The sequence below is a fragment of the Pleurodeles waltl genome, chromosome 11 (genome assembly GCF_031143425.1).
Source record: "Pleurodeles waltl isolate 20211129_DDA chromosome 11, aPleWal1.hap1.20221129, whole genome shotgun sequence".
NCBI lineage: Eukaryota > Metazoa > Chordata > Amphibia > Caudata > Salamandridae > Pleurodeles > Pleurodeles waltl.
The window spans coordinates 435332166-435345237 of record NC_090450.1 but is presented as its reverse complement, the minus strand read 5'-3'; the positions used below and the strand labels follow the sequence as shown (position 1 = coordinate 435345237).

Genomic DNA, 13072 nt, shown 5'->3' with positions numbered 1-13072 from the left:
AGTGCCTGGCAGCGAATTAAAGAGGCCTGAGGTGGATTCCGGACAGCCCACCCTTGGTCTTTGACAAGGCCACATTTTATACTGCCGGCCGAGGCTGTCTGAGCAGCGCTTTGGCGCCGGCACTTATTAATTTACAAATAAAGCACCGACCATGGCACATTTTATAAATACCACCTTGAAAATCAACGAAACTGCACTTCTCCACTTCTCATATGTGTTGAACATATTTTTTTGAGAGGTGCCAGGGTGAGGTGCCAGGGTGTTATCAGCGGTCATTTCTCTTCAACCAAAGTAGACCCTTCCTAAGGTTATCCATATATATATATATATATATATATATATACATTCCACTGAAATACAGTGACTTGCAGAAAGCATGAATTCAGAATAAAGTGCTAGCTTTTTTGACAAATTTTTGTTGAATTGCGTTTGCGTTCAGCCGTTTTTTTATAATTTTTTTATTCAGAGAGCAACGTTTTCTAAGTGAATTCACTTGGCAAATCACACTTTTAGGACTCCCTTTTTATTTAGCCCCCACCCAACAGACGCATCAGCACAAAACTTTTCATGATGGAGCCCAGGTGGATTTTTTTGGGGGGAAAACTCCCACTTCTGATAGAAACACTAACTTAACTAGAAGGATTTTTTTTACTAGAAAAAACACAATTACAATAAAAAAGTAAGTTGTGTACGGTTCTGGTTCACACACAAAACCATAGAGCATGTCCAGTTACCGTCATGAATGTAGACAAAATATGACATAACTACTAGGACCTGACAGGATGTTCCCCTGCTGACTGCTTTGTGTGTCTGTGCCAATGGCAAGTACATGTTTTGTGCATGGAGGGCACTGCGGCTTACGCTGTGTATACCTAACTATTATTGACAGATTTCCATGGTTTAACATGTTTGATCCAGAACCATCACTCATTTTTTTTTAACTGTGTTGTTTCAGTGAGTTCCGTATGTTTTATTAGAACGCACTTAATTTTCAACCCCCGACACACAGCCTTCAATAACCTCCACTTCCAGGGCATAAATCTATATGCTGTGGCAGTGAAAAGAAATGTGGTCCAAATACCTACAGCAACCGTACTAGTAAACACGACTTCACACGTTTGTTTCCAGGGTGAAAAATTTATTATTACCACTGTCGAGGGAGGGGAGGTCCATCGTGAACCACAGGATGCCTTTCTTCTCGTGAGTCTGACCCCCGCCTCGCTCACCAGTGGTAATAAATAGAACATTACATTATCACACTCTGTGTGAGTGCGTGTGTTACATACGCACACATATAGCGCCGCGCCTGCTTAACATGGGTGCATATGTACTTGTGGGCCGCACGCGTATAGCTCAGCTAACTGCAGGTTGACTCGGTGGGCTGAGTAATTCGCAGTAGTTCGTCCAGCATGTAACCCTTTTGACTTCACAGAAGTGGATGCAGTCGAGGTTGGTAAATGTAAGACGAGTCACTTTCAGCGCCTGAAATCTGTAGAAGTGCGGCAACAAGGAGCTATACCAACATTAGGTCATGCAAAAGGTGCATAAGTCGTGTGTCGAATGTCACGAGGGCGCCAGTAGAATCTGAGGCATGCCAGTGGGCTTGGCAGAGAGGCGCTGTCTCGAGGCGCACGTAAGCTGTCTCTAGCTGAGGTCTCATATTATATTGATGCCAAACAGTCCTTTGCATTTGCTGTAAACCTGAAGATGCGCGTTGCAACCTGAGTGAGACATACAGAAGCGCAACGACACGCAGGCGCTCATTAAACCCTGTTTGTGCGTTGCAAGTGCGCCTTGAGGCTTGTTTGCGCAGGACATTGGTGGTTTTGTAACCAACTACATACAATAAACCTCCTTAACTCTGAGTGGGTGAAGTCAGGAGCACATTTTAATGTGCAGCATTTGGTGACGACAGCCAGGTGACCAGACCTGTTATGGTTGGACTCACGGTTCAGTCACACAGATAAACTACCCGCTGTCGAATCAGGTGGGCGGACATAAATCCAGGCGCCCCCTTGACCACTTTGCAGGATCTGTGCTATTCGCTTGAACTCCGTGACCATTCTCCTCCCTTTTGTGAGATTTTGGAGCGCCTAGAAACTAGACGCTTGGTCTGAGTGGAAAACTGGACTTGTGACTTACCACAAACTGCGTGCAAGCTAATCAAAGACTTGTTTCTGGTTAATGGTTGTGCTGTGGGCAGTCTGATCTGACCTGCCCGAGGCGCAGTGCAGACACATTCTTAGTACTCTAAAACGCGCATATGGCGAGATATTCTGTGGAGTATTTTTTCTCTTCAAAACTGGTCAAAAAAAGTATTTCTCATCAACAAATCAGAAGTGTAAAACAAATATTAATGTACCCGGATATAGCATTCATTCATAATTCATAATAAAAAAAACAAAAACAATTTACACACATACCGAAATATAAAGTCAACATGCTTGATTTTTAAATGTTTGGTGCTCAAAACGCATCTACTTTTTAATCACAGTTGTTGGAGTTTAAGAAGAAAGTTGGCATTTAGTTTGGGTTGTGGGTTTATTGTTGGTGTTAGTTTTCGGGCAGGGCGAGGTAGACAAGGTTAGTTTTCATACTGGGGTTGGGCTGATATTGGTAGTCGAGTTAAGCCCAGTGTGTGGAGCGAGCATCCATTCACCACACAAAGTGTGTTTTCCTCATAATTAGTGGTTTGGTGGCACAGTGCATCCACTAATGAGGCCAGTCTCTAGCCGTCTAACCAAGGGCTCCAGTCGTGGCAGGGCACCCAGCCTTACATCCTGCCAGGAACTACACGTCTTTCTTCAGCGCCAAGAAACCGCATTGACGACAACGTACGCTCTACTTCGACGTCAGAGACCTTTGAGTGTGGCCAAGAACGCCGTCAGAAGCACCACGTCTGCTTCTTCAATGGCGAATTACGAAGGGTGTGCAATGCAAGGAGTTAAATGAGTACTAGATATGTCCCCCCCCCCCACCAAAAAAACACTACATAGACCCCACCACCGCAAAGTGGAATCCAACTCCTTTTATGAGTACGTAGGACATGTCTGGGTGTGTATTCTGGTCAGTGCACGGGGTGTTTTCCTGAGTTCAGACAGTGCATAGGGGAGTTCATAGTGCTTTGTGAATGTTTACCATGTATTTGGCAGAGTCAACTTTGCCCTGTGAGGACATATTACGTTTTCCTCAGTGTATTCTTCTATTTATAAGCTCTGAGTTTTTGCGCGTGTACACTGTGTCTTGCGAGCATGCTATGAATTGCGACGGTAAGATTTGTGTTTGTTGTTTTTGTGGGTGTGGTGTGTATTGTGAGAGAGTGCGCCTTGCTATGTAATTCAGGCACCTGTTTTTTTCTGCGTAGTTTACTGTTTGGTTTCTCACCTATATTTTTAAAGGGCGCTACTCGATGTATATTTTTGAGAGTGTTTTATTTTGTGTTGGAATTCTGTTTGTTTACTTTTGTGTACTATATTTCGAGGTGAACATCAGGCTTCAGAAGTGATCTCTGTTTTTGGTATGTGTGCCAGCGTTGGTGGTAGTCTATAGTTCAGTCTAAAGCGCCCCAAAGAACTCAAGAGGTGCAGCCAGCGCTATGCGAGCAACAGGTTCGACCGGCTGGCGCACCAATAATTCTAGAGTTAAAGAAAGAGGCCTTCTGTTGATACCAGTGACAGACAGGAGAGCCCCCCGCGCCTCCAGCGCGGCCACAGACCCCGGACCAGGGAAATAACTGTACAACCTGGGATGTGAAGTCGCCCTGCGGCTGTGACTTGAGAGTGAACTCGGCCGTGCTCTGCCATAGGGCGAAGAGCTGCTGACGAAAGCGGAACCCTGCACAGGACAGGAGGGAGCTGGAGGAGGGAGTCTGGGACAGAGGTGAGGGGGAGGGAGGTGAAGGAGGCGGGGGGAGAGAGGTGAGAGAAGGAGGTGGTGAAGCAGGAAAGAGGCTGCCTGGAGCAGGGACCCCTCACACATCTGACTGCGCGGGCACAGCGCTGAGAGGCACAGGAGTGGCCTGTTAGTGGTCTCCGGCACTGACCACCTCCTCTCCACGAAGAGGACCCTCAGGGACTACTGACCGAGACGCACTGCAGGCACGGAAAGTGCTGTCCCAGCCCTCCTTACCTCAGTGTCCCAGACCGCAGTCGGACAGCACCTGCCCGGAACTTCAGCTGGCGCCTGGAAGCCCCTGCCTGCAGCGCGCACACCAGCCCACCATGATGGCCGGCTATCAGGCCCCGGAGGAGAATACGGTGGCCCTGCTGGCCCACCACGACGCCCCCAACTCAGGCAAGGAGCCCGAGCGCGTCAAGGAGGAGCCGGGGTCGGAGAAGAGCTCGGAGAAGCCCGACCCGTCTCAGAAGCCGCCCTACTCGTACGTGGCGCTGATCGCCATGGCCATCCGGGAGAGCGCCGAGAAGCGGCTGACTCTGTCGGGCATCTACCAGTTCATCATCGGCAAGTTCCCCTTCTACGAGAAGAACAAGAAGGGCTGGCAGAACAGCATCCGCCACAACCTGTCCCTCAACGAGTGCTTCATCAAGGTGCCACGGGAGGGCGGTGGCGAGCGCAAGGGCAACTACTGGACGCTGGACCCGGCCTGCGAGGACATGTTCGAGAAGGGCAACTACCGCCGGCGGCGGCGCATGAAGCGCCCCTTCCGCCCGCCGCCCGCGCACTTTGCGCCCGGCAAGGCGCTATTCGGCCAGGACAGCTATGGCTACCTGTCCCCGCCCAAGTACCTGCAGCCCGGATTCATGAACAACTCCTGGCCACTGGGCCAGCCGGCGGCACCCATGGCCTACACCTCCTGCCAAATGGCCGGTGCCAACGGGGCCCCCGGGGGCGTGAAGGGACTGGGCGCGCCCCCGGGCTCCTACGGGCCTTACGGCCGGGTACAGAGCATGGCCCTCCCGTCTATGGTCAACTCGTACAACGGCATGGGCCACCACCCCCACCACGCGCACCCGCACCACGGCCAGCAGCTCAGCCCTGCCAGCCCCACGCCCAGCGCGCCCCCCAGCGGCGGGGGGCTGCAGTTCGCCTGCGCCCGCCAGCCGGCTGAGCTCTCCATGATGCACTGCTCCTACTGGGACCACGAGAGCAAGCATAGCGCCCTGCACTCCAGGATAGACCTCTGAGGCGCTGCCCACGGACTTTGACCCCAAGGGGCCCCTCCAGTAGGTAGGGTGAGGGGGACCCCGGCGCGCCCTGTCCGAGGGCTCTGGCCTAGGGAAGCAAGGCCTGGGACCAAGACTTCAACTTCCAGCAGACGAATGGACAATTCACACGTGTGAGGCTCCATTGGACTCAATGGGTCATTCGATTTAGTCGGGTATTTTAAAGTGGGCTGGACCAATGGGAGTTACTGAGGAGCAGAGATGTAGACTCCGTTCCAATATCAGACGCATTAAATCACAAGGGGCATTGAAACAAACAGTTTGTCGTTAGACTGGACCCCAAAGTGTGAGACTCATTGCAATCACTGTGGAGGAGAGGCTGGCAGGCACGTAGAGACGGTGACCAGTGTAAGTGACTGCTCCATATTGTGAGGGCCCCTTGAACTTGCCACGGGTGAAGCTGGCCCCACAGTGTAAGACTCAGACTCTCCGAGCAAGAAAGCCCCCCTCCCCACCCCCACACACACAACCGACACAATTGCATCTTCCACGTTCTCACGACCATAAGACCACAGCCGCTGTGCCTGGAGCTCGAGACCGCCACAAACACCCAGTCCCCGACCGAGGGGGTCAGCTGAAGCTGCGGGGATTCAGAAGAGATAACAGCGTGCAAGGTTTAAACGTCAGACTCCCGTTTACAACTTAAAAGGGGACTGTTTAATATAGAAATGAAAAAAATGTTAAAGACATGCGGGGTTATACAGAAATGTAAGAGGGCCAGGACAAACCTTTTTGGTAATAGTGTGTCCCGGATGCCAATATTTGACATTTTCACACAAAAAAAACAGCGGTGGAAAGGGGGTGAATGGCCTTGGGATGAGTGCGCGGGCAGTCTGTGGGCAGTAAGTGCACAGTAAGTGAAACATGGCCTCTCCAGGGCAGAGTCGCAGGGACAAAGAGAAGGACTGTCTAGTAGTGCATACCATGTCATCACTCAGTGGGCAGTCTGTGGGCCGTCTGTTCGAAGCCTTTGGGCAGACTGGTGGCAGTATGGAAGCACGAGAGATGCCTATAGACAGTATACGGGTAGGCTAGTGACAGTTGGTGGGCAGTCTCTGGACAGTCTGCAGTCGGTCTTTAGTCAGTCTGTAGGCACTGTTGGGAGTCTGTGGAAAGTGTGTGGGTAGGATGTGGGCAGTCTCTGGGTATGCAGTGGGCAGTCTGTAAGAAACTCATGGGCAGCAGTCTGTGGGAAATCTCTGGGCAGTCAGACTGGGGTCTGTCTCGCGGTCACTCGAGGGCACAATCCGAGTGCCAATGAGAAGGACACGCCGTGAGCAGTCGGTCAGTCTCGCGGTAGTGGGCAGTCGACGATTAGTCTGCGGACAATCTCTGGCAGTACATTGGCAGTCTGTGTGTGGCCTATTGGCAGTGCCAGTTAGTGGGCAGTGGGTAGTTAAGTGAACACCATCAGGGCAGACTGGGTGGGAAGTGTCTGGTTAGCTGTGGGACTCTGGGGGCAGTCTGTCGTCAGTGGGTAGTCTAAGGACAGTCTGACAGGGGACTGCCTCGCCGCCATTCCAGGTCAGTGGGAAAGGGCCAGTGAGGATCGGGGCAGCGGCCTGAAAACCAACAGTCCCTCTGAACGAACCAGGCAGGAGCCTGAGGACACGACATTTCCCCCAAGCCCCCCGCCCCTCCGCGGAGGAACGGTCATTTTACACCCACAAGAGTCTGACCCCTTAGCCGGTGGGCACCAGGAGGAACCTCCGTTCTCTCACTAAAGACTAGACCTCAGGACACGGGTCTGTGCCTTTCCTACCATGTTATCCAGGCTCAGTTCCGGTCCCCGCTGACTGGGTATGTTCACGCGAAAAGCCCCTAAAAAAGGCACGCGACCCTTACAACTGGTGCCTTAATACACGGACCTATTCCTTCGGCCTAATATTTTTGGGACCAATTTTTTCACTAGCGTAAACTAGCACTTTTTATTTTGCATTTTCTAGCATTGTAAATTCCATAATAAAATATGTTTTTCTTTTATTATTGTTTAACGTCATTTCTTGCAAGAGTATTTAAAATCTCTCTCACGCAAGTAGCGCAAAACAAACTAAGCGGCAACTTTTCTTCAGTGATGCTCCCTCAGTAACTTCAGTTACAGAAATGCGATCGCATCTAAGCTTAAACCGAAATACAATATAGTGTTGTCCACCTACATATATGATGCAAAAACGACGATAGCCCATAGGAAATGTGCATGTAGTTTTGATTTATTTATGTATGCACAAAATGTGCACCACAAACACACACATACAGTGTTTTTTTTTTGTTTGTTTTTGTTTCTTGAAATGCAATGGTATACAAACCCATTATTCAGAGGGATCCATGAAATATAGAAAATATTTTAAGATCCCCTCAAAGCAGGGATTACATCATAATGGTAGCTCCCACAGGTTTGCACAGCTTTGGCATTGTCGGTTGGTTAGGCAGAATTCTCATCATAAAAGACAAATGCAACAGTTGTTGGTTGCGCTCGCAGAAGACAGTTTCTACAAAGTTGTTAAACATAGGAAAACTTTTTTTTTCCGAAAATTATACATTTTCAATCACAGAAACACCGTTCGTCTCTTTTTACAAGTGACAACCAGACCGTATAGTTTAGTTTTTGACATACTGTTGGAAATAATAATTTCCCTGATGGCAAATATACATCTCTTCAGTGCAAATAAAAACAAGTATTACACGTAAACACTATTCACGTGTACATTGGTCTATATTGACAATTCAGGGTTCTAGTAAGACGTATAAAATTGTCCATCTTCAAACTCATCCTTTATGATGACATCAGAATTCCTTAATAACGAAATAGGACCACTTCTATCTATCACCCATTTTATTAACACTGTGTTTATTTCCCCGTTTTACAGTATTATTCTAACTAATACATACATTCATATTACATTTGCAATATTTGCGCAATTTGTGTGGGTCTGTGTGCCCATCTATATATCTATCCTTAAATATTTCGGAAAATGAAAGTATTAAGGCCCATAGTTATACTTTTTTACAATTACATTTTGTAAGTTTGCTCCGCATTTACGTCAAAAAATGCCGCAAATGCGGCGCAAAAAAGTATACATATGGGCCTTAGTGTGTGATCCAGGTGTCCAGTGGAGCTCCTGGGAGAGGCCGAGCTCTGCTATTCCTTTTGAATGGATGGCTGTGTTACTGACGCTCAATAGATGTTGCTTCTGCAGCAGGTTCACAGAGAGGCTCCCGCTCAATGAACCAGGGTCCTGTTGTGTAATGAAACTGAAAGATGCGCTTTCCGTGCAGCTCGGCTGCCCTCTCACAAACGTGCCCGTGGGCCGGCCCGCCAGGACTCCCTCCCGAGTGAGAGCGGCTTTGCAGCTAGACCGTAACATACCACTGCCCTCGGCCGCCCGCCGTGGTCGGGGCTCAGGGACGGCCACAAGTGACCGGGACCTGGTTTGTGGCCGCTCGTTCGACCGGTGATTAAACGACAGCAGCCGGGCGGATCGATAAGCAGATACTGGTGTTTATTAGCGAGACTCGGATCAATAGGTGCAGATACACACCGCCTTATCCAGCTGTTTACACATGGAAGGCTAACTCAGCCAGCAGTCCAGATGTGCAGACGTGCAGATGTGCTACAGGTCTGGTGCTCGCGCTCCCTTATGTGGATGCATGCTATATACTGGGTAAAGTGCTCCCATCAATAAACAAAGGATGCGGATATTGCACGCATCTCTAGTTTTGTCATCATGGCTGCATCGGGGGTATTTCTAGCCATTAATCTGACTGAAGAAACGCTCTCCCCATCCTTTTTAAAATGTAAAAATGTGAACACACTTGTGCATGATACACGTTGTGTATGGCCTTTACTTGCAAAGGACGGTTAGTAGTGGTCCTATTAACAAAATAAGACGGTAACCTTTCAACCATGCCACACTAAAATATTCCAGTATGTGTGTGTTTTCAAGGCATCTTCGATGTCACTGTCTTGTGTCAGGACAACTGTGTGTTGGGTTTTTTGCGTGATAGATATGTGTTGCATATATCAGAACAGATGCGTTTATTTTGTTAGAATTCAAGTTTTATGAAGTGTGTGCGCGCGTGTCTATTAAGTGCAGTTATGGTCAGAAATTCATTCAGCAACCATCAATGTCTTTTGTAGTCCGAGGCTGGGGTTGACTTTGTATATTGCAAGGCAACTGCGGCTTTATTTTTATTACACCAGGGCTGTTAAGGGCTATTTTTTAATATTAGATAGCCGTGGAAGTGTATGCTTTTCGCATTAGAACAGCTCTCTTTAAATCAGTGCCAGATAATTATAGTGCTGTTTTCTTATTTCAAGCAACTGTGGTTTAAATTTCTTGTACCCGCGAGTTGCGGTGTTTATTTGTTGCATCAGTATAGCTGTTTATGTTCTTCAATCAGTGCAAGAATATCGTGATTTTGTTTTTTATACCAGGCAGTTGCGGTTTTATTTTTCCTTTTATAGGTATTTGTATTGCTTGTTTCTCATACCCAGAATATCACATTCATACTTAAGTGTAGCTGTAGTTTTAATTCCTTAGACGAAGCAGCTATGGTGTTTGATTCTCAAATCGGGGCAGCTCCGTGTGTTTTTACACCTCTGCTAGAATGTGGTGTGGTTTGTTTATTTTTTATCAGGGCAGATGTGGTTTCATTTCCTTATTCAAAGGCGGTTATAGCTTCTGTTTCTTATTCCACGAACGATATAATGATAAGTCATGTTCACCTTTCAATCAACTTTTGAAGAAATCGTGGCGTCATTTTCATTTTTGAGGTTGCAGTAATTATATTTTTTTACATCAAACAACTGGGAATTAATTTTCTTACACCCGACAGCTATGTGTTTTTCCTTGTATAGGAACAGCTGCGTTTATATTAGTTAAATATACTTTCGGTGTTATTTTCTTTAATCTGGCAGCTTTGTGTTTCATTTCTTATATAAGGCAGGTGCGGTGTTTGTTTAATGAATCAGGGTTGCTGTGTTTTGATCGTGTCAGCGCGAGGATGTTGTGGATATTTTTTAAATATCAGGCAGTTGTTTTTTTCCCTATAGCATGGCAGCGTCGGGCTGACTATTGTGTTATTTTCTTGTCACAAGCCAATTGTGATTTAATTTTATTTTCGTATTGTTCTCCGGTTTTGGAGTAATTGTGATGTCCTTTTTTATTTCACCTGCTATTTTGTTCTTATTGGACCTGTTTGTTACAACATGACAGCAGTGTTTGTATCATTTCAGCAGTTATGTGGTAGTATTTGTTTTACACCAGGAGAGCTACGATGCTACTTTGCTGTTGCAATTTTGGTTTTAGCGTCATTTCCCCATGGCTGGACTGTGGTTTCTTATTTCATTATTTTGTGTACCATTATCTGAGTGCAAACTGTTGTTGTGTCGCTTTCTTACTCCACACCTTTCAGAGTGCCTACAGTAGGGCTCTTGTCTGTGCTTTTCTCCTTTCATGACTTTTGTTGAGTCAGTTTCGTGCTGCAGGACTGATGTCTCCTCGTCTTGCTGTCTGGGGACTATCGAGGGTGAACTTTCTGGGTTCATGTTTTTTTCGGTGTCGTTTTGTTACTGTGCGACAGACTTGGAGCCGAGTTCTGCTTGAGGGACTGGCGAATTCTTATTTTATTACTGTCGAATTGTGCTAGTGTCAGTTCTGATTTTGTGACTTTTGTATGATTTGTGACATGCCATTTTCATATGTCGGGATTGTGCTTGAATTATTTTTTGTATTGCATGACTTTTGTGGCTTCATCTTCTTACAAAAGGACTCTTGTTGTATTATGATTATATTCTAGGAATTGTGCAGAGTCGTTTTCTTGTTGCATTGCTTCTGTGGCCTCATCCAATACCTCGGGAGTGTTGTGGTGCCGCTTTTGTTGCATGTCATTTTTATATTTCTGGACTTCTGTGTTGCCGGCTTCTTACTGCAGGATTGGTGTGGACATGTTTTGTTGCTTTATATCTGCCATGATGTTATGTTCTGATGACAACAGTAAATGGATTTCTTTTTCTCTATTACTTTTTGACAGCGATTGAGCTGTTTTCCGTTTCCGGCGCAGCTGTGACGTCATTATACTGCTGTCAGGCGACAGTGGTGTGTCAGCCAGTCTGCAATGAGGCAGTGCTAGCCGTTTGCAAGCAGCCTGTGTCCCATTGTAGTGTGTTTTCCAAGCCTCTCTTTGTAGTTCTTCTTCCTTTGCTGCAGCCTCGCTGGCTAAGAAATGTTATCAGCAGGACTAGGCCTCCACCGGCCTCTAAGGAGGATTTCTGCTGCTTTTCGACACCTTCCCTAATTTACAGGATGTGTTCGTGCCAGGGGCCGGGGAGACGAGGCTTTTGATCACAAGCTCTCACATACACGTTTCCAGCCGGGGCTCAGTTAATGAGGGGAGGGGTTCGGGTGGGAGTGGGTAGAGGACACAAAACAGGGTGCCATGAGACAGCCGTGTCGCTAACTGCAGGGCCTCTTTTAGAATGAGGTTTCATGGCTCTAATGCATGGGAGGAAAGTCACCCCCCTCGCCCCTGTTGGGTTGGGAAATACTGGGTCTCAGGGCCTCTCGGGATCGTCCGAACGGACACCAACGCTAGCTAGCCCTGACAAAATGTAAACAAAGTGCTGGGGTGTCCTTACTAGAATGGAGCCAGGATCATGGGTTGGGTCAGAGCAGAAGCCAAATGTATTGCACCCCAGTAGCCTGCAGCAGGGTGGCAGAATTTCCTGTTAGGGCCTGGTGACAGTGCACCTGCTGCATCCATGGTAGCTACCACACTTTTTGGGGAGAGGGGGTGTCTTTGTGTCACATACCTGTTGAGAGCACGGTCCCTTTATACCATTAGACTGAAAATGTTGGCAGCATGGGGCCTTCAGCCTTAGACCAGTTTCTGGTACATATTTATTACAAGGTATCTTTTACATGAGAGCTGGGACTGATGCATATTTTAAGCATGGCATGTTTGGCCTGAAACGTATATTTATGAAGATTTGAGGCGCTGTACAGTTGGCGTACGGTTTGGGGTAAAATACCTTGAGAGGAGGGAGCCTTTGCCTGAATCCTGCCCGCACATGTTGAGCGTAAGGTGAGTAAGCCCTGATGCTCTCGTATGCCGAGATCAGCCAGCCATGCGCATTACAAACAGGGTCGCCTCTATCTGGAAGCAGGGTACACTTGGTCCGAGCCCGGAGGGCATATGACAGGAGATCAGGTAGGTTTTTCGTCCGGAGAAGGGTTTCTTCGGTCTGACAGCTGTCCTGGGAGGTGCCTGTGTTCTGAAGGGTGGTGGACCTTCGGTCCCCTTGGTGAGTTCCTTGAGGATGGCTGCATTCGATCAGCTAGACGTGAAGGGTGATTGCCACCGGCCTCAAAGGTGTTTTTCTCTCGTGTTATCGATGTTTGACTCTGGAAGCAGGCTGGTTTTGCTCTGACAGACGGTAGCCACTGGTGTGCTAGGAGTTTGCCGTTGGTCTGAAAGCTAGTTGCTTTTGACCTGAACGATGATTATCCTTGTTTAAGAAGTAGGTTTATTTTGGTCTGATAGATGATGCCTTTCTTCTGACACATTGCTTCACTCGGCTGGATAGGTGGCTGCCACTTGCGCGTTTGGTGGATGGCTTAGCTGTGATAGGTAGTTGCTGTATTTTAGTGACTGGTTGCCCTTGTCTCTATGGGTTTATGGCCTTTGGTCTAGGTTCTGGGTGGCTTAGCCGTATAGTTATTTGTACCATTTGTCCAAAGTGTGAAATATGGGGCCAAATGACGTAAACACGTGCAATTACTAAACACACGCACGCACGCACGCACGCACACACACATATTTGCTCTGTCTTGAGGCCGTTGCTGAGACGTATCCGCCTCCAACGAAGTCAGTGGTCGCAGCTCCCGGGC

General features: G+C 47.8%; 1 protein-coding gene across 1 annotated transcript; it reads left to right on the top strand.

Annotated features, from left to right (window-relative positions):
* Window positions 1-3905: 3905 nt before the first annotated feature.
* FOXL2 (forkhead box L2) lies at window positions 3906-7139 on the top strand. Its single transcript, XM_069213800.1, has one exon. The coding sequence runs from the start codon at window positions 4221-4223 to the stop codon at window positions 5142-5144; it is 924 nt and encodes a 307-aa protein (XP_069069901.1). The 5' UTR covers window positions 3906-4220; the 3' UTR covers window positions 5145-7139.
* The last annotated feature ends 5933 nt before the right edge of the window (window positions 7140-13072 follow it).